This window comes from Bombus terrestris, unplaced genomic scaffold, assembly GCF_910591885.1.
Source record: "Bombus terrestris unplaced genomic scaffold, iyBomTerr1.2, whole genome shotgun sequence".
NCBI classification, from domain to species: domain Eukaryota; kingdom Metazoa; phylum Arthropoda; class Insecta; order Hymenoptera; family Apidae; genus Bombus; species Bombus terrestris.
Genome location: NW_025963553.1, coordinates 52,037 through 75,538, shown reverse-complemented (window position 1 = coordinate 75,538; position 23,502 = coordinate 52,037). Strand labels below are relative to the sequence as shown.

The following is a 23,502-nucleotide window of genomic DNA, read 5'->3' as shown; positions in this document are numbered from 1 at the left end:
TTTAGATTGAGATATCTTATTTGTGGTACCTTGCTGCGACGAATCACCGTTCATTGTGATAGTTTTAAATGTGATAATGATATCCTTGTATTGACTATCGTTTTTCGATAGTTACGAGAATTTTCGTTTATCACTTTGAGACAATCCGTAACTTCCTTTCTCTTATAAAGTTTCCCTTCAACTCCGTTGAAAACTGAGCATCAAACAGGAGACGAACGATTTGTTCGCACACATAAGCAGGGTGCGAATATAATGATGGAATAGTCGAGTCCTGTCTACTATATAGTAAGATGGATACGACATTGAAATAGAAAGAGAAGGCTGTATATAAGCATTTTCTGTCCTTGTTTAATCAGGCATGCACACTAGTGGACACTGACGGCGCTCGTTTACCGTTGTTACACATTTCCGGTACAAGTACGCGGGCATTAGAGAAGGACGGAACGGTCTCTCTCTTTATCCCTATATCGCGTTTTTAGTTCGCTCACGCGCTCTGTACTTATATCTATTAGATTTCCACCATAAGCAGCGGCCGTGCAGTGACTTACAAAAGTTTCGAACTCGCGGACGTTTAATCACGTTCCCTACTCCGAAGGGGTAAGTACAAAGTTGCTCGTCTCAGTACTCTTGTTAGAAGTTTTATCATCTTTTTCATTTCGTGGTTACAAGCTTTTCCAGGAAATTCTTATCGTTTTACAAGAGCTGTGGGACACAATGACGTCAGCTATCGATCATATACGCGAATTTGTTGTAAATTAATTAGGAGAATATCTGGAGTTCTTTATCGTTGCCAGCTGTAAAATATTAGAATTTTTCATTTATAATTCTCATATTTTCGACTCTTCCGTTGCCAAGACCACCTTGAAAGATTTTTGGTATGTTCCATCAGCCTTGTTAAAAGTGTGCCCATTGGTTAGCTATATTGATTTTAAAAATCAATACGTATATCAAGTTTATTATCTCACAGAAACAAAGAAATTCGTTTTATTAATGAATTTTCGATGTTTCTTCTCAGTTTCCTTTAGCATCGAACGAAGAACATTATATGATCAAACGTTTCATCGTTCAGATCATATTTCGTTTAAAAAGATTGAAATTGATATTGAGATAAAATCAAAAAGTATCCGTTGTTCTCGAACATTCTAGTATTCCTTCGCCGCCCGGGAGAAAGACAGGTATGAAGAAAGAGGATATTTTTTTTATTAACTTTTTAATATTGATATTTCGACAAATATTGACGTGTGCAGTGAGAAAATCAAGTGAAATTTTGAATAATATCGTTTTAATAATTTGTGAAACGAATTAGTTTGGTTTTTTCCATTTTTATTAGGTTCCGTCAGTGCTGATTGACGCGCCACTCCAGTTTCCATTTCCGTTTCTCGAAATTTCCCACGTCCTTAGTCTTTGGGACTCTTTGCCCAGGTAACCGCATTGCTTCTGGGTACGTCTCACCGTTCGGGTCTCTCGAGCTTTCGGTGTCAGTTGTTACCGTTGAAGGAAGAGAAGCTGGTGACGGATATTATCGAATAAATCGTTTATTCTGGAAAAGTTCGAGTAAGTTCGTTCTGTTTGAATAAATCAAGACATAGATCAATTTTTATCGTATCATCGTGATTCGCCATGTCGTACGTTTGGTTTCGGGATACCATATGTTTTTAATTTTTTACTTTTAATTTGACATTTTACGCCTATAATCGTGACAGGAAGATACTTTCAATGAATTATAAATATTTTAAATTATAAATTATAAATATTTGTTATAAATTACAATCATACTACGGGGAAAAGTGAAACATATGTTTTCTTGTGGAACATGTGATAGTAAATTATTCGAAGCATAATAATGCTTAATTAAAGATCTATACGGTAACATTTGCGGACGAATATTGGGGTAATATTATCGCGTCGCTTTAATCTGGCATTTAATGCTTTGATTGCGGTCTTTGAAATGGCATCACAGATGCTGGTATAATATCACACGAAAAAGGAAGGACCAGTGGTTGATGTTGCAAGTGCACCAGTGCGTTGCAGCCATCGGGGGTGGCTTTGACGCCGGTGCCGAGGAGAGGCGCAGAACGTGTTCGATCGACCCGCGAACGCAGCCCGTGCTCATACTGTGACAGAGTTCGTTTCAGTTAGTCTCAGTCGCTGTTTGCCCGTCGACAGCGTATAGTCGCGCCGGCCAACGATTATTTTTTCTTTTTTTGTTTCTCGATAATTCTCTCGCAACACTCGTTCTATACGTACACCATCAGTTTATCGCGTGATCATTGTTCCCGCTTCCCCTACCTTGTCACGTCCTTCAAACAAGATTTCCCTTCAGTTTTTTGTTGTTTGGGGAAAATTCATCGCTCGGACACATGGATTTATCGACACGACGGTTTATCGAGGCATCAGCGTGATGTGCTTTTCAAGTTTCATATTTTCTCTATGATACTTTCTAAGGAGAATTTAGAATTCGGAAGATATCAATTTCCAGGAAATATAGGTCTTTATGAGATAGATCGATAGGTTTGAATTTAATTAACTCTCTTATAATTGGTATTTCAATTTTTTAATTCCTTAAATTCAGCTTTCTTTATGCTGTTAGACGATATAACGCGGGCATTTTATGATATATCGAATATATTCGTATATATTTTACTTTATACATTCGATAAATTTCCTTGGTTGGCCGGCCTGCAACCCACATACGGCACTTAATAAAAATTTGTTTCGTTAGAGGTCGGTGTTTGTTCATCTTCGTCATAAAAATGTCATGACGTCATATCATATCACAAGGGTTCTTCTGAAAGCTAGATATTCGATAACAAGATTAATGGTTTTCGGTAGCTTGCAATGTCAAGCTTTGAACTGGCGGGATCGCCTTGCTGTCAAATCGTCATTCAGCAGCGACCATATTCTTTAACTACGTTCAAGACGTATATCGCGCTACAGAAACCATCAAAGGAGGATTTAAATTTGCAAGTTAGTTGCCTCTTAGAAACGAGACAGTTGGTTGTTACTTGTTATCCGTAGTTGGTAGTTGTTCTCCTTAGTCGCCGCATATTATAGAGACGACATTCATAGTCACCAGTTGCCTTCGCTAATAGTTTCTTGTTGTCTGTAGTTAGTTCTCGTCATCGCTATGTATTCCATCAACCACGTAAAATTTAACATATAGGATTTTATTCTTTTTTATTCTTTCTGTAGAAAGATTCTTTAAGTAATATGAATTTAAGTAACTATCTTATGATACAATAAAGTGGAAAAACGATTATTTTACGTAACGTAATTTTTTAAAGAACTTTGAATTTAAAGGATTCACAGATAGATATCTTAAACGTAATTAAACCCTCCATATCGTAACAAATTAAAAGAAATTGCGCAAGAAAGTACAAATACATTTAATGCATAAAACATATATTTAAAATCCAAATGTAGGCGTTGACGCGTGCGTGCTACATGTTCGAAACATTCGTTACATCCGCGATAAAATTTGTAACGACGAAGAAGCTTAACATATGGTGTGCTTCAAGACGACAGCAAAAAGTGTTGGCGGATTTTTCGAAATTTCTTCCATTCTTAATAAAAATATATTGTATAAATATAGTAGGATTTTTCAAATTTAAATAGTTATAATGATTTGAAACTTTACAATCGTACGGTTCTGTTTTATCCTTTGAATATACCTGTCATTTTCATATCTCCTTTTAACTAAACTAAATATTTAGAAATCCTATAATTTGTACACTTCTATTTGTGAATAAGATCGATGAAATTAAAGCGTAACTATGCTTTCAATAATGGCTTCGATGTATTGCTCACCATTATGGCGGATTAACGTCTCTAAGTGATCGACCTTAATCACTAAATGGCAGCCGCGATTCAGTGGTAGAGCCTTACACATGACGGACGTTGCAAGCGCTTCTAAGACGTCTATTGTGAAACGTTTCCAATAGCATCGGTTACGACGACGGTGAAATCCGAATAGAAATATATATCGCGTATCGCTTCAGCCTGACATGTCTTAAAATAGAATCACAATTTTTCGTTCTTTAAAAAAACAAAAAAAGTCTATAAAAATTATATGCAAATAAAATAGATAAATGGATAAATGGTTGTACAAATGTATAAAACAGATATTACAAATATACGTAAATAAATTATATATTTATAAATTGTTTGTTTAAATATCTGTTTGTTTAAATAAATAAAAGGGATATTTACGACTTACAATGAACGTAGTCCTATTTTTAGTTTTAAACAAAGCAAAAACGGATAACAACTTTTTAAAATGTAAAACTCAACGCAACAGTGGTTTTTTTTAATTAATCAATAACGTTCAAAGTTAATTAATTTAGAGTGGTTTGTACATTTTGTATGCTCGCCGTATTTTAACGTTTGATGTGTAACGTTTGATGTAGTACTTGATGCCCGAAAAATCGAAAAACAATTAAATTTGATCGTTTCGTCGAATTTACAAGTGTGTATATTCGTGTGAAATCCTATGTGCTTGTGTATGCTGATGTGAAAGGCGGTAATATATTTTTCTTTTTTCGATTATTGTTGTTAACTTTTGTGTGGAATAAATCAATTCCGTGAATAGAAGTGCAATCAATACAGCTTACTATGAAATGATAGCACAACAACAGTACATATCGCCATTGACGTCAGCTTCACAAAATTTCTCGAATATCGAGGTTGTCCATTTGGGTTAAGAATTTATTTCCACAAATATTGCCACAAGCACGAATATCTTATGGAAATCCACTGTATTTCCACTGTAATTTTTAATAATCAGATTCCATATCGTATGCTACGATTCGAGGAAAATCCGCAGCTAATTATTATCTTTGCTGCCTTTAAATACCATAAATAGTCGTCCGTAAATTTTAAATGATTTTCTGTGCCATACTTATATTGTGTATTTTAGTCTTAAGGTGCGGGTCGTGTTCAATTAATTGAAAGTGATGAAACTGTAATGGGTCACGATAGTCAAATATTAAAAATGGTCTCGTTGGCTACATTTAAAATCTTTACGAGATATATATGCATAGTACGTTGCTACTAGCAACGGGTAGCGATGAGCAATAGAGAACAGTAGCTTCCTTATCTCGTCGTGATTATGTACATACCAGTAATGCACAGTACTCGTACTGAATATCTTACAACATCTACATAGATTTTCAGATTTGTTTCGAATATTACCAGCATAACCATGATAGTAGAATTCTGTTACAGTATTAATTCTATAGTGCCGTTATGCATAATACAGCCCTAAAATGTTTCTACAAATATACGAATATTTTCGTCAGCTACTATATTCCAACCATGGCTTATTATGAAAGGAAATATATAACGAAATTACTTGTTTTTTTTTTTTAGACTAAATTAGTTTAATTTGAATAATTTTAGTAATTGTGTAGGATCGAACAACAACTTATCATTAGCTTCACTCGAGACTTGATTGCACGTAGCAACGTAATTGCGTTGGAACTGAGGGTAGAAAACAATGTCAACCGTTAGACGCGTCTGTCTGGCGAATGTGTAACGCGTGAATAATAGATGCCGGCAATCACGTGAACCCTACTTATAGCTGTTTCGGCTTATATCGTAGCATTCAACCTAGGGTATAACGATAAGGATCATTAAAAGTTCAAAGAAGTTCGGCTGATCAGCCTCATTTTGTTCCATTTTTTAATCAAGCGATGAATCGACAAATTGTACAGATTTCGATGGTTATCACAGTTCTCTGGGAATTTTAAAGCGCGGTTCGTCGAATTTAGTCGGATTGGCTACAGACTCTTTTACGAGCAGCTTGAAACTCGATCTAGTTTCGAGAAAATGAAAAATTCGTTTTATCTCTTTGTTTCCCTGTTCCTTCCTTCCTCTTTTCTTTGCTTTTTACATTGCGTTAAGACCGGCTAAATAATATTGATTGCCATGGACGTTGGCTGGTTTAAAATCACTGACATCGACGATAACAAAAGTAAGTTTGATGATCATTTATCTGAGCCGGTGTTATTCGACTTGAGCTCTGCACATTTGTTAATATTATTCTAGTAGGGATGAGATACTACAAATTTTAAATAACTTTGATTAAAATTATATTATAAAAATTATATTACATTAACGTTTAGAAGTCAATAAAGTGGAAAGAATTACGCGAGATAATGTAAATATAAATTATATTACAAGGAAACTAGGTAATTAATTAATAGGAAACTAGCTAGGTAATTTGAAACATTCTGGCTAAAATTGCATTCTTTCAAAGTTAGGACGTACAGTATTTACAAAGTAGATTAAGTATCAAATGGGATACTTAAGAAAATTCATGTTATCATTCTTTAGTAAACATTTTCAGGTAATAGCCTTCTGCAAAAGCTGCTTTACGTTACGTTAACGTATTCATTATTAATATTAATCATATTGTTCTTATCTCCTAGGGGCATAACAATCCATTTTTATATTGTGTTAAAGCTAAATTTCTATTAGATTGTCGCAAAATTTTCTTTCGTTTTATAAAGAAATGATAGATACACAACATTTTTTCTTTTATGTTATTTTATATTAAATTGGAGAAAGGTGGATCGCACATAATTCAATAAAATAATATAAAGCAAAAAATATCGTACATCTATCATTTCTTTATAAAACGAAAGAAACATTTCGAACAACCTAATATTTCTCTCCAACGACACTTCTACGATGTTAAAATATTTGATAAAAATATTTGATAAAAATATTAAGAAATTCTAATATTGATTTAAACGTATCGATTTATTTACTTTTCGCTGCCAGAAATTGTTAATTATGATTTCCACTTAAAAGCGTATTTCATATTATGAGGATAAATGATCAAATTCATCTCTAATATACACGTTAGAGAGTCATTTATAGCTGCAATCCTGTTTACCGCTCATATTCCTGGAACTCGATAATTCACTAGGCGATTGCTTTAACCGTGCAGAATACATCCATAAATAATTAATCGCTATTAATGTTCCATCGACTTTTGAAAATCCCTGATGTGATCTATTTCACTTAATGAGAATACGTGTAAAGTGAGGTTATTGCTTGATTATCTTTAGTCGAATAAATCGAGTGATTCAAATTATAATGCGGAAGAAAGTCAAAACTATGTATATTATTTTTTTCAATTTTTATGTATCATTTGACGGAAGGAAATTTGGTAAGTAAGGTTCACCTTTTTTGATGTCAATGATTTTGAGATATGTTATTAAGCTCCAAATTCTAAGCAATCTTCTATATATATATATATATATATAACATACGTTTAATAGCCAAAGTTCAACTACCAAGTATACGCAAAGCTTTTATTTTCAATTTATGCGATACCACTATGTTTCATGAATTTATTTGCTAACGGTATTGAAACAAATAACAAGCAGAGGACGAACTATCCGTGAACTGTTTTGCCAACGAGTACGCTTCCAATATTTTCTGTTTGAGAAAACACACTTGTTGCTGTTGCAACTCCAAATATTTTTACAGCCGACGCTTTTGCCATGAATCATCGGCTAACATGTAAAATAGAGAAAAGCCATAGTTGATTGTAATGGAAATTTAGAAAACCTCAAACTCGATATAGAAGGGAAAAATAAAGGAAAGGAAGGGAGAGATAATTGGAAGCTTGGGGCCAGGTTTAATTCACTGAAACCAGGCTGCTTGTGTCATCACGAAACAGAATTGCCAGTACGTCATTTCTGTGCTCCCGTCCTCGTAAAAACGGTTTCACTCGTTAAGAAAAAACGAATAGGCGGTGAAGAGAGAAAAAAGCAGACAGAGAGCGCTTTTAAAAAGCTGACGAAGCGTGCGTTGCCACAACGAGACACACGGTGCTATTTGTCGTTTTAAATTGCGCCGCAACTTGTTTTTGAGATCTTTGCTAGAGACACGTGAAAACACGTTGGAAGTATATTTCTTGTTTTTGTGGAATTTAGCTGGAAAATGAAAAATAACGTAAAACATGTACTTACGACTTACAGAGTAATCGAATGTATACACTATAATAACCAGCGATTTAAGGCTTTAAAAGATCGAAAGAAAAGAAAAGAAAAGAAGAAAGATAATATGTTGTGGCAGTCTAACTCGATCTAAGGAAATAGAGAGGGAGGGGGGGGGGGGCAAAGCTTGTTAATCTGGAAAGAATACAAGCATCAATTTCAAGCACTTATAGGGAATCAAGCGGGCTTGTTAAGGTCGTAAGTTGGACAATTATCCCGTGTTAGGTTCAATCAGCTTAGTCTTACACAAAATTGATCCAATCATGTGAAAACAAATGTATTCTGATTTTTGTCGCAGATATTTCTGGTCTACGCACTCCAGTGCCCGCACAACTTATATTAAAACACCTGATTTTCCCATTCTACAGCAACAAATTTCCTGATCCTTTACAACCATGAAGGACTTGTATGCGAAAATACTTGCTACGATCATCTGTTTGCAGACTATTTTCGTCACTATCTTCCCGTTAGGGGCTGGTAAGTTGATACTGATTAATTATACCATCGAAATTCTATATAATGGCTACGAAAAATATTTGCATCATTACCCTCATTTCCTAACGAAGCGCGTTTTTTTACCAAGTTTTATATTTCATTTCATAGTATCAAATCCCTGTAGTTACACGAAAGTATTAAATGATAGGAAATTTGATATACACGAATTTAATTAATTAATAAGTTAGTCGATATACAGCCATTATTATTTCATGTGAAATATTACAACGTCAAAAACTTAACGTTCTTGTACGTACAGTATTAATCACAAATTGTAAGAATGTTTACTGATAAGCAAAATAGATAATATGGAAAACGCAGACCTATGGAAAGAGAATTCCTGACATTAGACAGGAATATGGGATTGCACGAAATATTTTATGGTATGTCTAACATGGAGAATATATGCGGCGAAGTACGAAAAATTCATCCTGAGATATGTATACGACCTACGCGGTACGGGACGTGTTATAAATGGTTTCCGCCACTCAGCCGTATTTGAATTTGTGAACACGATCGAACAAATGACGCGACAATTATTAATTGCCGTCTCTGCCTTAGTAACGATTCGCGTTGGAACGAGGTCGAATCGTTTCGATTCCACGCGCGATTAACAAATAATTACAGTGGACATCAATTACTTGGATGACCTTCGTCATTTCAGCTTAAAACGATTAATTTGATCAAACCAAGCAATTATTTCAATTAATACAATCTGCACTTTAAATTCGCACGTCTTGTGTATACACACCGGGCCAGAGAAAAGTTTTCATTCGTTCGAGTAGAACCTTCGTAGTCCTTGAGGACGCGTGTCGCTTCTCGTGTACCTAAAGTTTCGCTCAAATTAACCGTTTTATTTGAATTCGATCGAGTGAAAACCTCTTTGTCACCGTGAGTTTGTTACTTAATTGATACTCTTAGATGCCCTTTGCTTTCAATCTCTTACATCCATTCTTAATTAGTCAAGTCGTTTGACTTTTGACAAGTATTTTGAAACCATTTTACTAACACGAACCTACTTTTTTACTTGAGATTATCCGCTATTTTTATTCAAATGTATATGTACGTATATACACTTTTGAATATTAAACGAACCTTCTATTATACCTATATCCTTTAAGTGCCGTTTTAAGTTTCAAGAGACTTTAACTCGGATAGCTCGACTTGGAGTTCTAACGTATACTGTGAAGCACACTTGCGAAGTAAAACAGCAAACACGATATAAAAACTTTTTCCCCATGTAAGAAATCGAATAACCTATTTCAACGGTGCTTTAATCTCATCGATGAAGCATCGATGCAACGAAGAAGCATCGTGATAGCCGCAATGCGGATCCGTTGAACAAAAATTTCCTGGTACGGTCGTTTTCGTAATGTTATTAACCGTTTTAGTGTCGGATGTTTCAAGACTCCGTATCGGTTTGTGCTATGCAGCGCGATAGCGCTTCGTTTATTTATTTGCCAGGAGTACCGATCGACGCGATCGCGCTGCCCTTTTTCATCCTGTTTTTTTCATCGAAATATACCGTTCGACGTGCTCGCGCTTCATTTATGCTCTGCGTTTCGTTTGCGTGATAACATTCTATAATGCAGGATTTGGTTTTCCGATTCAAGAGGTAATTTTTTATATTGGTTTTTTTTTTTTATTTGGTTTATGATTATTTGAAAAACAAGTAATTACGAGAGGAAACTCTGATATGACTCGCGACGAGCACGCTTGAGCGCGTTGCGAATTAATGATCGTGACCATACATCGTGGCACAATTTACCACCGTACGCGAATAGAGCGATCACGCTGCGTGGCGTTAAAACGGTTAGCGTAACTGCGCGTACGATTGTCGAGTGGCAAAGATATTGACGCTGGTAATCGTTTTCAGCGGCTTTAGGAGAAGATTGTACTGATTTTGAAGGAAAAGCCGTCTCGCATGGAATGACGTATGTGCCGGGACCATCGGTTTGCAACCTCTGCGTCTGCTATCATATGGAGCCAAAATGGTGCCAGGCTATGTTCTGTTCACCTCCTTTTGTAAGTATATGCTCATTCTAAGAGCAACCAGCTTAACACAACCATGAGAAACTAAAGTACACCGTTAACGCTTGCATGCTGGTCGTTAAAACACATGCTGCGCGAATAGGGTACACAGCGATTCATTTAACTCGCCTTGAATTAGTTTTAGGAAGACAAACATGGACAGGGATAATTTTTGTCACGAGCCGTTCAATTTATTCGTTCATTAGAACGAATTAATTTACACCTGCTGAGATCGCGATTGATGTGACAAATTCGAAATCTTGTTCCATATAAATATTTTTAAACAAGCACGTCGTAAGCTTTGTATATTTTTTAATCGCAACGAAACTGTTCAGAGAAATGCTGAAATTATTAATTAGAAAAGGAGATTTCTACGCATCGTTGTAAAAGTGTCAGGGAAAATATTCGTGAAACAGTTACGTTGTTACATGTTCTACAAGAAGAAATATTGAAAATCACGTTCCACTTATTCAGTTGCACGTGTAAAAGGTATCTTGCGTTCGCGCAAAAAATCTCTGAAGGATACATGCTTTATAATAATTGGAGTGTCGAAGTTGTTACGCGGATCGGCGTACACGTACCTTTTAATGAAACTAGGTTACTCATTCGTTATTCGTTCCTAATTTTCAGCTTCACGATTTTTACGCAATAAAATTTTATACACCTGTTCGGTTTATAAATGATTCAATTCAAATTTAACAGAATTAAAGTTGAAATAATCATTTGTGCTTCATTAAAAGGTTATTTCAGCATCTCGTTTTAATATTTTTATTGGTAATATTTTGTTAATCGTTATATTTAAATGGAGTTTTTCAAAGGAGAGACATTTTAAGGTAGGAAATGGACATACATTTATAATAAGAATTCAGAAGAAAGAATATTTCATACAGAAAGAATTATTCCGTATGTATAAATAACTACGCTATGAATTTTATATGTATCGGATATTCCTTCTGGTTAATGTATCTGATGTTTTTTTTCACGCGAGGTAGCGTATATTTGCATCTATATGTCTCTTCGTTTCTCAGTAGTAAAACTTAGCATTCATGCGGCTGATAAGTAGTTACGCATTGACAACGAGAAACATAAAATGAGTAAGAAGCATGAGACATTCTATAAGAAAAATAAAGTTGTTTTTATCTTTCATTGCATATTCGTCAGAATATTGTTAATAAATATTTAAGTTAAGATTTCAGTTGAAATAAATACATAGGATTAGACATTTATTTATATATGTATCTATGAACGCATTTGACATAAAATTTTGATAACGACTAAAATTATATATTCTGATATTAAATTAATTTAATGAGAATAAAAAACTAATTTTTTTAAACAAGATTTTGTATAAAGTTATATTTATTAGGAAAAGTTCGTTCATCCCTTTATAATATCATAGGATTAGACTCATAGCTGTGTAAATCATTTCATGGAATAGTATATGTGTGCGTGTGTGTTCTAAGTTTTTATCATAAAAATGCTAAATGTACTAGGAGACGTTTTTAAAAATTCATAAATTTTTCTTCATCAAACATATCAATCGTTATATTGAAAAGTTAATTATCTTTTATTTGTTTCGAGTTGCACATTGATTGAGACATTCGTGTTGGTTATAATTGCGAATTTAACGCAGTTAAACGAAGTTGTTTGAATCCCTTGCGAGCATGTAAATATATCGTCGAATTAATAGGTCAATTACTTGAGGTTGGAATTGAAAGAAAGGGAAAGGTGGAGGAGAAGTCTTGCGTTTGAATGCGGGACACTTTTAAAGCCCACAGTTCGCTGAAATTGCCAGAGAATTCAATTAAATGGCAAATTAAACCATTGAACTGAATCTGTTTCCAATCGCGAGCTTAGAAGTTCTATCCTTTGAATTTTTATATCAGTCAACTTTCTTTTTGTACGTACGGTAACGAATATAATTCATGAATTAATGAAGTATGTAATTGGATGAAAGTTCTTCTTCCTGGATTCAGTTTAGACTAAGAAAAATTATATAATAACGAAATTATCAACTTAAAATTGATAGAGTGTATAGCTTTTTTTTTTTTTTTTTTTTTTTTTTTTTGCGTGAGGAGGGGAAAATGCTGTTACGCATACCCAGTGATGCGGATCACTGGGTTATGTGGGACTCGGGCGGATGTTGTTGCCATACCCACTAAAAACCCCTCCTCCTTTTTCCTTTGCTTTGAGGACAGACAACCCCGGTAAAACCTGTCGGCAGTCATCAGGGTTGTCCTTTCATGCCCCGTTGTATCTTCTTCTTCGGGCAGTTATTCTGTATATTCTGTATTGCTCTCGTCATCTTCTCAGCTAGTTCAGAATACTGGGCTGATCTCCTTCTGTGGTTCTTTGTTGTCTTGTATCTCTGCCTTCACTGCTCCGAGTAGTTGTTGTTGCTCTCGTTCTCCTCCTTGCCTCCTTCAAGGCATTCGCTGTCACCCTCCTGTGAGACATGACGGTCTTGCGAAATTGCCTGAATTTATCCCAGCTCTCGTTCTTGGCGGTCACCGTGGCGATCAGATTGTCCACGTCTATCTTCTCGCCAAGAGCGTTCTCCGGCTCAATCCTTCTGTCCGTTCACTTCGGGCACGTGAAGAGGGCGTGCTCTGCATCGTCGTTAGGGTCTCCACAGTCGAGACAGTTGCTGTCGCTGCTCTTGCCAATCCTCTTTCTATAGACACCAAAACTCCTGTAGAGGTGGCCGTGTGTGCGTTATATATTTATTGGACGTGCGTGATAGTTGTAGTAGTTGGGCCTGGTCCGCTGTAATTGTCACTGGGGGCTGTAGATGTCGCTGCCGTCGTCCGACACTAGTTAGTGTCGAGTGGTGATATTTGGCTTGTCGAGTGCCGCCACACTCCCATGCCCGGTTAACAGCTGCATGGTGTGATGATCGATGTCCATCTTCTTTTTGGTAAATAGCAGCGCACTCGGTATTAATTTCCTTGCGCCTCCAGTTCCTCCATTTCCCTGCGCTTTCAGCTCGTTGCCGTCATCCGCGCCGATCCTGGTCTTATGGATCTTGTTCCTCTCGTAAGTCTCTCCGAGCATCTTTATCTTTATGTAGATCGGGAGATTCCCGGTCAACACGCAAAGTGCCGCGTGGGAGACGGTACGGTATGCCGTCGTTGTTATGCACAGGGCCGTTCGTTGTGCCCGTTTCAGCTTCTTCCTGTTCTTATCGGTATTCGCTAAGCTAATTCTTCTTTCTGAACCCATACTGCCTCCGATGGAACGGGTCCGTTCCGATGCATCTCTCGATGATCTTCTTAAAGCATTTTTCCCAGATCTTGCTCATGGCTGGGAGTATGCTTATCGGTCGGTACGCGATCCTTTCCCGGCTTCCTTAGCAGTATTACTCTGGCCGTCTTCCAGCAGTCTGGTTCCAGCTTGCTTCCAGCTCCTGCTTCCAGCAGTCCAGGAGTCTTCCATCGACTCCTGCAGCCTTCTTGGTGTTCATTCTTCCGGCGGCATCGACGACATCGCCTTCGCCGATGACGACGCTGAAGCTGATGTCTTCTTCTTCTTCTTCGGTCTCTGCCTTTTCGCGGCCCTCGTAATGAGAGGGTCCGTGTCCCATGGTGAATAGCCTCTGTAGGACTGCTTCCACCATGTCGATCGGCATGTCGTTGGTTGGTTTCTTGCTTTTGCATCTCTTCATGACTGTGCGATAGGGTTTGCCTTCTTGCTTTTCTGTATGGATGGAAACGCGTTCGAAAAGTAGAACGGAGTAATTAGCGATGCACGATCCCAGGCTGGTGAATATTTTTCCATCGGGAGAAGTCAGGTCGAGCGATACAAGATTTATATGCTCGTTCTGCCAGTTATTTCAACGTCTGTTACGCGATAGAAAATGAACATAAATGAATAATAAATGTATTACAGCCATAAAGATTGCTTGATGTACGCCACCGTTTTTCCCCTATTTCTCCGATACAATTTTCCTTCTTTTTTTTTCTTTGCGAAACACTTTACTAATCGCGAGAAATTGTATTGCCGCCTGGTACGTATTCGAATTATCCTCAATTATTCTCGGTTGTTTCCGTTTCCTTTGGATTTACATAAGTACTCGTTTGATGTACGTGCAGAGTGAGATAATAACTATTAACAGCTATAAAATAAGAAGCGAAAATACGTTGAAACTCGATTTCTAGATTCGCGAGACTTTGCAGAGCTTCGAAACTCTCGTGTTTCAAACCTAATAAAAAGTTGTAGAGGGAGAATTACATTGCGAGATCTGTTAAGGAAAATCGTATCGTTGTAATAGGATTATTTCAGCGAGGGAAATTCCGTGTTGCGTGTAACGCGTTGCAAAGCCATGAGCTTTCTTTCGGGTTAATATACATAATCGCCTTATCGAACTTTCCATCTCACACGTGAATTTTGCATTTCAATCTTCTTACTTGCAGTCCAGTCCAGTTCAGTTTAGTGTGACTAAGCTAAATGTTTTATAGAGAGACGTACAACTCTATGAAGGGGAGATCAATAAATTGGGTTATCTTTAAATCACTGACAATTATTTCATCGACACGATTTCACCGGCAGCGAATTCACCGGCAATGTCTATCAAAGTTTATTTATCGATACACCGAGTGAAATCACCACAATCATTTCACCAATATTCTCCTTTGTCGATAATTATCATGCTTGCCACTACATGTTATCGTTGATTATATGTCTTTATTTACACATTCGTTTACGCGCATAACGAGATAAACGAAGAAACGAAAATGTTATGTTGTCATGATGTATTGTTAAATTACTAATTAACACGAGTTATATATCTACCTACATGAAAGCTTCTAAATATCAATTATAATTCATGAAAGCACACAAGCTATTTTGCTATGCACAAATAGAATTATAAGGAAATGTTACGTGCTAATGATTTAACGAAATCTATTCCTCTGTACATTTGACATTTCTGTATTATTACTTGTGTACTTTCTGCTCTTGTTTACGTCATCGGAAGTAAAAATACGTTAAGCGAATCAGCTAATCTATTTGAGCGATTCAATGGCTCGGTCTTCTCTTATGCGACTACCAAGTAGAAGATAAGTTCTTGGTTATATAACATTTTATAACATCCAAATTAACTATTTTTTTTCTTTTTCTTTTTCTTTTTTTTTTTACGTGGGGGAAATCCGCTCGGACACGAAGCCACTTCTTAAGTGGCGTGGTAGTGAACATCCAAATTAACTGGGGCACTAATTAGCTGAAGCTTCTAGTCAAACCAGGTATCAGTCTTTGTACGCAAAGGCATTCATTACAATCGTTTAAAGTTTGAAGAAACACCGTTACAAATTCGTGATATAAGAGAAAGCGATTCAAAACTCGGATTCATTTGTTGGAACGACGCCGTGGGCAAAAGTACATAATGGAAAACTTTCTTCCAAGACCAATTGATAGCGCTGACGTAATTAAAATGTGACGATATTGCCAGCGACGTTTCTCCAAATAGACGACTAACTTATTTACGAATTGCCGTAACACGATTGCCGCTGGTAATACGGTTAGTAATCACTTTATTGAATTTTCGCTTGGCGTGATATCGTCGAGTTCCTAGAGAGATTCTTCTCCCTTGTAAAACTATGTTTCTGCAACGACTGTATTTGTTGAATTGCCGTTCGTGAACAAGTCCTTCTCTTTATTACGTGTAATAGATTCTTCTTTTTAAGTTTTAAATTACATTGGTAATTTTCTATCATTTATTACTCGAATATGGTAATTTTTTCTTAAAAAGTTTGCTTTTTCTACAATTATTTTACTACAAAACCCATCAAAAACATGATGTATGTATGTATATATACTCTCAAATATTATCGGTTTATTCTCAAGCTATAGTTCAATTTCGGAAATTGCCAATTAAAATCATTAAAAAAAAAAAAAAAAAAAAAAAAACACACACACACACAGAAAGTTCGTTAAAATATGCGATTTTCCAATCAAGATATAGAATTTATTCGAGTAATATAGATTACAGTAGCGATGGTGACGGCAACGATGAATGGACTGATTCTTCGTGCGAAAATAAATTGGAAGCGCAGAACGATGCATTGTTTCAGGGAATATCGATTTTCAAGCATGGTTTTAAAGTACGTGTGCGCGTGACTAGATTTGTTAATTAATGCCGCTCCCAGATTTTCAATATATAAATGTGACACCTACATATCTTTAAGCTTAAAACAATTGGACTAACAATTTCGTTAAATTTAAATCAATATTTATCTTTTTAAACGCAACAATATTTTTAATGACAACTTCACGTGTAAATCGAGTACATACATATTCGATCGTTCTTGAAAACCTGATTCTCTGCGAAGAGAAAAAATCCTTGAATAAAGATTTGATCTACGTTTTATATGCTACGTTTTACATCCACCTCTTTTCAGATATACCTCTCTATTTAAAATCATAGATCGTCACACTCTATAGGTATTTCCTTGAAAAGATTAAAGTCGTTCTGTATAAAAGCCAATTCAAAGGGGAAGGAAATTCTGCGAAAAATTCTTTCAGATTTGCCTATGTTTGAGCTCGAATCAAAGCAATCCTGTATAATAGGATAGGATGATAGGATGATTCTGTATTATTCCTTGTGTACTTTCTGTTCCTGTTATTTACAATAGGATGATTATGCGTTTAACTTCTCATAGAATCTCTCTGATTCCGTATGATATCATCAATGTTTTTGAAATATGTTATTGATGTCGTAACGTCAACCGTTTCCATTGCAAATTCAATTTTGAATCGCAATTTCCATGTTTGCGTGGCAAAAGCGTAAAATCGATAACGCACGCAAACATGTCTTCTTTGCTAATGGCGTACTATAAATATAAATATTTGAATAAATATTGCGAATTTCATATTGCTAAAAGATTTATACTATTTGTTCGTAAATAATCGTCGGATCTATATTTAAGTTGAAACTGCTGATGAAATTTTGTTTCATAGCACAAATTATTCTTCCCGAAATGTACGTTTAGTGTTATAATATATTTGACCAATGGTTCTCAAACACTAGTTTTGCAAAGGCAATGGTTGAATTGGAGCAATTCTTTTTTCTTTCATTCTTTGAATGACCTGGATTTTCGAGTAGTCTAGTGACGATTGATCCGTACAATTAATCGATTTCTTTTTATTACAGAGCTGCAAGAAATTCCGCATTGGACGCCGATGTTGCGAGTTCCAGTGCGTGGATGAGGTTGACACAGGCTATTGGTTTGGATCTGATGTGGTTATTGTGAATCGTTCATCTAAACTTGAAAAACATAGTGTATTATGGATGCTGAGTTTAGTGATAGTAATTGTAGTATTTTAATTTCTCAATAAAGATTCCGATGGCGCTGTGGACAAAATTCGTAGCTTATAAACATCAACGATTAGTTTCAGCCATCGGGAAAAGAAGTAGTGTATGTATGTAGTGTGTTAACGAAGTAGTAAAACGTAGTGTAAAGAAAGTAGTGTAAAAGTAAAGTAGTGTAAAAGAATCCTTTGTTCCGTGGTATATATAGGCAAAAACGAATGGTAGACCGCAGCATAATAGTTTCCAACCATCCACAATTGTTCTAATTCCTCACTCGACGTCTTTCATGTTCATTCATGTAGGAAAAAGTATGTTATCGTTTAATAATAAGCTTTTGAGCGTTTAATAACATCTCGTCGAGTAGAAATTCCACACGAAGCAGTGAGAAAAATAATATTTGAAGAAGATCTATGTTCTCAGCTTCGTCGTGTGCCAGAACTTTGTAGGATAGATTGTATCATGCGATGAAAATTTTATACTTGTAAGTTAAGAAAATTGGAACGAAAATTCACGTTGTCTGCAAGATATCTTGTTTTTGGATAGAAATAGTTACTTTACTAACAACATTCTCAATATTAAGGATATCAACATCTTAGATTTAATGAAAGCCGCTGGAATACGCCAGATATTTCATATCTGACTTAAACATGTACAGTGACGAGCGAAAAAAGTAAACACATAAATGTAAAAGACTAATTTTTCAAGTGATCGGTAAAGATTAGGTAACAGTACTACAATAACTACAAGTTATTATTAACGAAATGTAATAGTTAATTTTCATTAACATTAATAATGTACAAAACATTTTACAAAAATGGACATCTCAAACCATGTTTACAGTTTTGCACATTAATTATACTCGTCGAATCAAGGTTTCAACATAGTATTTCGTCCACTAGTACTACTTCACGTTTATTATATCCAATAGAATTAACTACTATTTAGGTAAATTATTTTGTGGAATGCTCTTCAAATAATAATGCTCTTTTCTCATTATACCTTCGACATTCGCTTTTTACGTAAAATTAACGGGCTGTGTTTACACTTTTGCTTGTCACTGCATATCAAGGAAGATTGAAATATAAAGTAGTTCGCACAAAAAAGTAGATATTAGTATTGATGTTATTGTATTCCATATTTGACCTTAAAATATGAATAAAATCTAATCAGTCTAAGTATTAATGAAATTTCAAACATTTTTTCTAAAAGAACGCAACTCTCCTTTCTAATGAGCACTATATGATGCAATAGAAAAACAATTTGACACTGAAAATTGTGGTCAAGATCAATTTTGCGCTACACTTATTTAACCAATTTTCATCAAATCGAAGGTGTAGAATGGCTTGAAAAAAAAACCGCGATAAATACTTTTTTGACACTTTGTACAAAGGTGTATATCAATGTGTATATCTATACACATACTCTGTATGTGCATATCCGTGGAATATATATCCGTTTTTCGAAGCAAAATGTTATCTACCTGTTCAAAAGGGCAAAGCAAAAACACTACATAGAGGGTTTGTTACTGTTGACACTCTGTATTTCCGTGCGCAAAGTATCCAACCAGATATCGAGGAACAGCTTTCAGGGAACGAGATCGAATGTTTATTGAACATACCTATTTGATCGAATATATTTAGCAGCGGACTCAATTTTAATTACAATTTTAATTACATTAAACATTTTGCTCATTGATGACCTTACCTTAATTTTTTTCTCCTTCCTCACTTTCATCTCCTATGCGAGTGACACAGCAAGATTGATAGTAATAAGCGATTTCATTAAAACACAATCTCCTTTTCCATTTGATGAACACGATACGAGACGAGGGAATGATTTAGGAACACGACTTTCGAGCGGTTTCAACAACTATTAAGTTTCATTTATAGCAACAAACACTGCCAAAAACGTAATTAATAAGATTCGCGTAGGTGCCGTAGATGACGTAGATGAAAAAACGTAGACCAACGTAATAAACGTAAATGACGAAATTATGTATTAATTTATTTTAACGCGTTAAAATTACGCTAATGACAGTTGCTCCGTTCTATTTGTTCATATATTTAAGCCCTATATGCAACAAAGTGAATGTAGCATCTGCAAGCGTGTTAATTGGACAACGACGAATTTCGTTTCGCAAATACGGACACGTGAAACATTTTGAAGTTACGCGGACGCGAGAGTAATTCGTTCCCTTAAATTGCTCAATTTCCATTTCTTTCGCCATGTATATTCGAGTACTGCATTTGAATTGCAGAGCAGTCGGAAGTAACGGCGCACGTCGTTGATATATCGACAGGAACATGAATTCTTTTTTCATACGATGAATACTTTTTTCATCGACTTGTTAAACCGAATCAAGTTTTCAAATCCAATCATTTAATTTCATCGTTTTACATCGAACGTTTCAATCTTTTTTCTTTTAAATACCTTACCTATATTTCATCTCGTTGAATATTCCATATTTTTAATGCTACTACCACTTATTGGTAATTACAAATATGTAATTATCGTTCTAAAGTTAGAAATTCGAAATAACATTCGTCAGTATATGATTCTACGTTTTATATAGAGTAGTAAAAATGATACAATGAGTTTCGTTAAATAACCAATAAAAATTTTTGTTCCTTTTTCTTTTTCTTTTTTCTTTTTTCTTTTCTTTTCTTTTTTTTTCCTTTTTTTTTTTTTTTTTTTTTTTTTTTGGTTTTATGTATCCAAGATCGAGAATAAACTATGTGCACGTTTCTTGTATTCGTTTCTTGTATTTTTATGAGGAATTCAGTCTTTTTACGCCACAAGAGTCTCAACGTTTTCGTTTTCACGCCTACGTTACGCTCGTTAAACACGTTGCAACAAGACCATGAATAAGGATAACAGCTTTAATGTTTTCACATGTGTCAATTTATTATTTTAGACCTTAAATATTTTATTTATAAAATCTTTATTTAAACAAGTTACCATTGTCGCTACAATAAATCAATGAATGAAATCAGTTTAAATTTAAAATATCATTTCATAATTTCTCGTCACTTGTATCTAAAAACAACAAAAAAACGGTGTACCCACATCGTGCGTAGACGGGAAATTAGAACAGTGGAGCTTAATTGAAACACTGATCATATTCCGCGATTGTAAAACAATAATAGAAAATCGTGTTTCTTTTGAAGGGTATGAAATTGTCAGGAGATTATGCCATTAATGAAATTGGAAACTAGCTGGTCAAAGGGATTAAACTCAATTAAACCGAACTGTGTTATATTGTACAAAGGCTAGAGAACTGCTACCAAATATCTGCTAGTTTAAAGGTGTCCCTTATAAATTCTAATTATATTTCAAATTCAATCTCCTAGTAATAAGTAAATTAATATTTTACCTAAAATCTGTGATATAGATAACAAAAATAAATTCTTTACATTATTCGTTAGTTTGCAATATAATTAGAATATTATCTTTATTTTCTGCTGTCTTTGTTATTCTTAAAAGATAAACTGCTTATTTACAAATTTAACACCGCATATGCTATTAATAAATCATTTTATATTTAATTTTGCAACCTTCAGTCATTGTTAAAACTTGTTGACAATACTGTCGGTTAATAGAAATTTCTAAAATCCCCTTGTTTCTACTCGATTAGAGGGTATATTGCAGAAACTATGTTAGCTACAGTGTTAGCTACAAATCATCTGTGTCACTCCGTTAAACTTATACACAATAGTATTGTTTCTTGTTTTCATTTAAAATAAAATATGTTATTGTAGGAATGAAGCAGAATGTTCAAATAATTGAAACAACTTTTTGTCCTATAATTAGTGCCTTTCATTTTAAAAATTAAAAAATTTTTAATCAACGATATTTGGAAGTTTCGATCTAAAATGACCAGGAATTGAAACGGAAAATATTTTGATGCCAATAAATACGTATTATTCACACATAAAACAAATATGAAAACAAACATCGATGTATATGAATGAATTTTGAAATGGGGAGGAATTATATGATTATACCCATTCTCTGTTGCGTTTAATTGTTTCAATCGATGTCTCATGAGAATTTTCATCGAATTCTTTAGAGATCCTGGCTGTAAGGTCTTTTTAAAATTATAAGAACAGATTCAAACTATAACATTTGAAAACTTGTGGTTACAAAACTTACTTGTTTCTCATAATTATTTAAATGAATCTATTCGGTATTTTGAGTGACCGTCCCTTTATGGCTCGGACGACACCTCTCCTTCCTTTGGGAAATTCCGAATTATCTGTCCTCCCCGAGCTGCAAACCTGATGACTTAGACAGTAGGGAAAAACATCAGGGAAAACCTCTGACTAGAAAAGTACGATAGACGAACAAAATTTAACGGCTGATGGGGAGTATCAACAACATACAAGGACAATCATCAACAAAGTGTCGTACCGTGCGGGTGAAATACTGGAGTTTCAATAAGATCTTATAACCATCGAGTTCAGAACATCAACAAACTTTGTTTGCATAAAGCAAGTGTATACAAAGTGTCAAATTACACTAACACCCGATCTATTAAATCCGTTCCACCTTGAGCGTTAATTCATTCAAGGTTCGTGGTATCGATCGATCGGTCGGACGTGCCCGGTGGCTCTTTAGTCGATGATTTGTAACAGAATCCTTGCATTAACACAGATTCTCAGAACACACAACTTCACCCAGCAGATATCGATTACAGTCAGTTGTCACTAACAATGCTTTTATCAACAATTTCTTTACCTGTTGATCCTCTGGAAGTTTTAACTATATATATTCTCTAGGAACAGTAGGATTTTAATGATATAACTTTACTAATGAGATCTTAATGTCATAAACGGTATCGAAACTTCTTAATTAATGTCGTTATCGAAGAAGAGACTCGTAATCTTCTCAAACGAAGAGCACTTGATGTTTACAAGTAGAACTCGATATCTTAGTTTCTTAAAATGTGTTTCTGTGTTTACTTTCTAAATGTAAACTTTATTCAAAACGAGCCGTTCATTCGTTACAGGCCGTTAATAAAATTGCACTTTGCACAAAGGAATTGCCGTTAATAATTTAAGATTCTCTGCTCGTCGTACAGGGTATATATCGTAATTATTCACGACGATCGTAACGTTTAAGTCCAATTCGAGCTTAAAATCCCACGTGAGCTATACTACCACAATAGCCTGAATTTCTATTTGTTCGTTTACTGCCTGTTCGTACTCGGAGCATCCGTTGTAAATTACAGCAAAATCTTCTAATGTGTTCCAGAATATGTCTTCATGGAATTTTAATAATTTATTAAATCTATAGATAACAAATGTAAAACTTATTAATTTATAATTAATATAAAATAAGAGAGCACGAAACTTCCTATTTTATGGACATATTAAATATTTGTAAAAAATTCTGTATCATTAGTATCACTTTAATTACTTTAAAGGATACAATCCCATAAAGCCGTGACCCCTGAAAGAATCGATGTTCACGCGTGACAAATTGGCGTCGTATGAAAGTTCCGGTATGAACGTTACTAGAGCTGATACCAGCTAGGGGCACAGGTATATGTTCTGGGCTCATTATATATTTATAAAGGGCTGCCGATTCAACGAGTGGTCCGGGTAAATTTAAATTGTAAATAGACAGAGATTTCAAGTAAAAGCCTGGATAAGAGCGGAT

At 35.1% G+C, this 23,502-nt stretch overlaps 1 protein-coding gene across 4 annotated transcripts; it reads left to right on the top strand.

Annotated features, from left to right (window-relative positions):
• Positions 1-274: 274 nt before the first annotated feature.
• Positions 275-18,928, top strand: LOC125387071. 4 transcript variants are annotated; one of them, XM_048414251.1, is made up of 4 exons: positions 275-597; positions 8,308-8,486; positions 10,381-10,529; positions 17,683-18,928. In XM_048414251.1, exons 2-4 carry the CDS (start codon positions 8,405-8,407, stop codon positions 17,854-17,856), a joined length of 405 nt encoding a protein of 134 aa, XP_048270208.1. In that variant the 5' UTR covers positions 275-597; positions 8,308-8,404; the 3' UTR covers positions 17,857-18,928. The 4 variants fall into 4 exon arrangements, 3 of the variants coding, with proteins under 3 accessions (XP_048270208.1, XP_048270206.1, XP_048270207.1); XM_048414249.1 differs by lacking the exon at positions 275-597 and adding an exon at positions 1,380-1,554; XM_048414250.1 differs by lacking the exon at positions 275-597 and adding an exon at positions 7,394-8,207.
• The last annotated feature ends 4,574 nt before the right edge of the window (positions 18,929-23,502 follow it).

What these genes read in the sequence shown, in the direction of transcription:
- LOC125387071 (XM_048414251.1), top strand. Translation starts at nt 8,405, where the DNA reads ATGAAGGACTTGTATGCGAAAATACTTGCTACGATCATCTGTTTGCAG. An exon ending in TATCTTCCCGTTAGGGGCTG is followed by an intron (nt 8,487 to 10,380) that starts GTAAGTTGATAC and finishes AATCGTTTTCAG; the next exon opens with CGGCTTTAGGAGAAGATTGT. An exon ending in TGTTCTGTTCACCTCCTTTT is followed by an intron (nt 10,530 to 17,682) that starts GTAAGTATATGC and finishes TTTTTATTACAG; the next exon opens with AGCTGCAAGAAATTCCGCAT.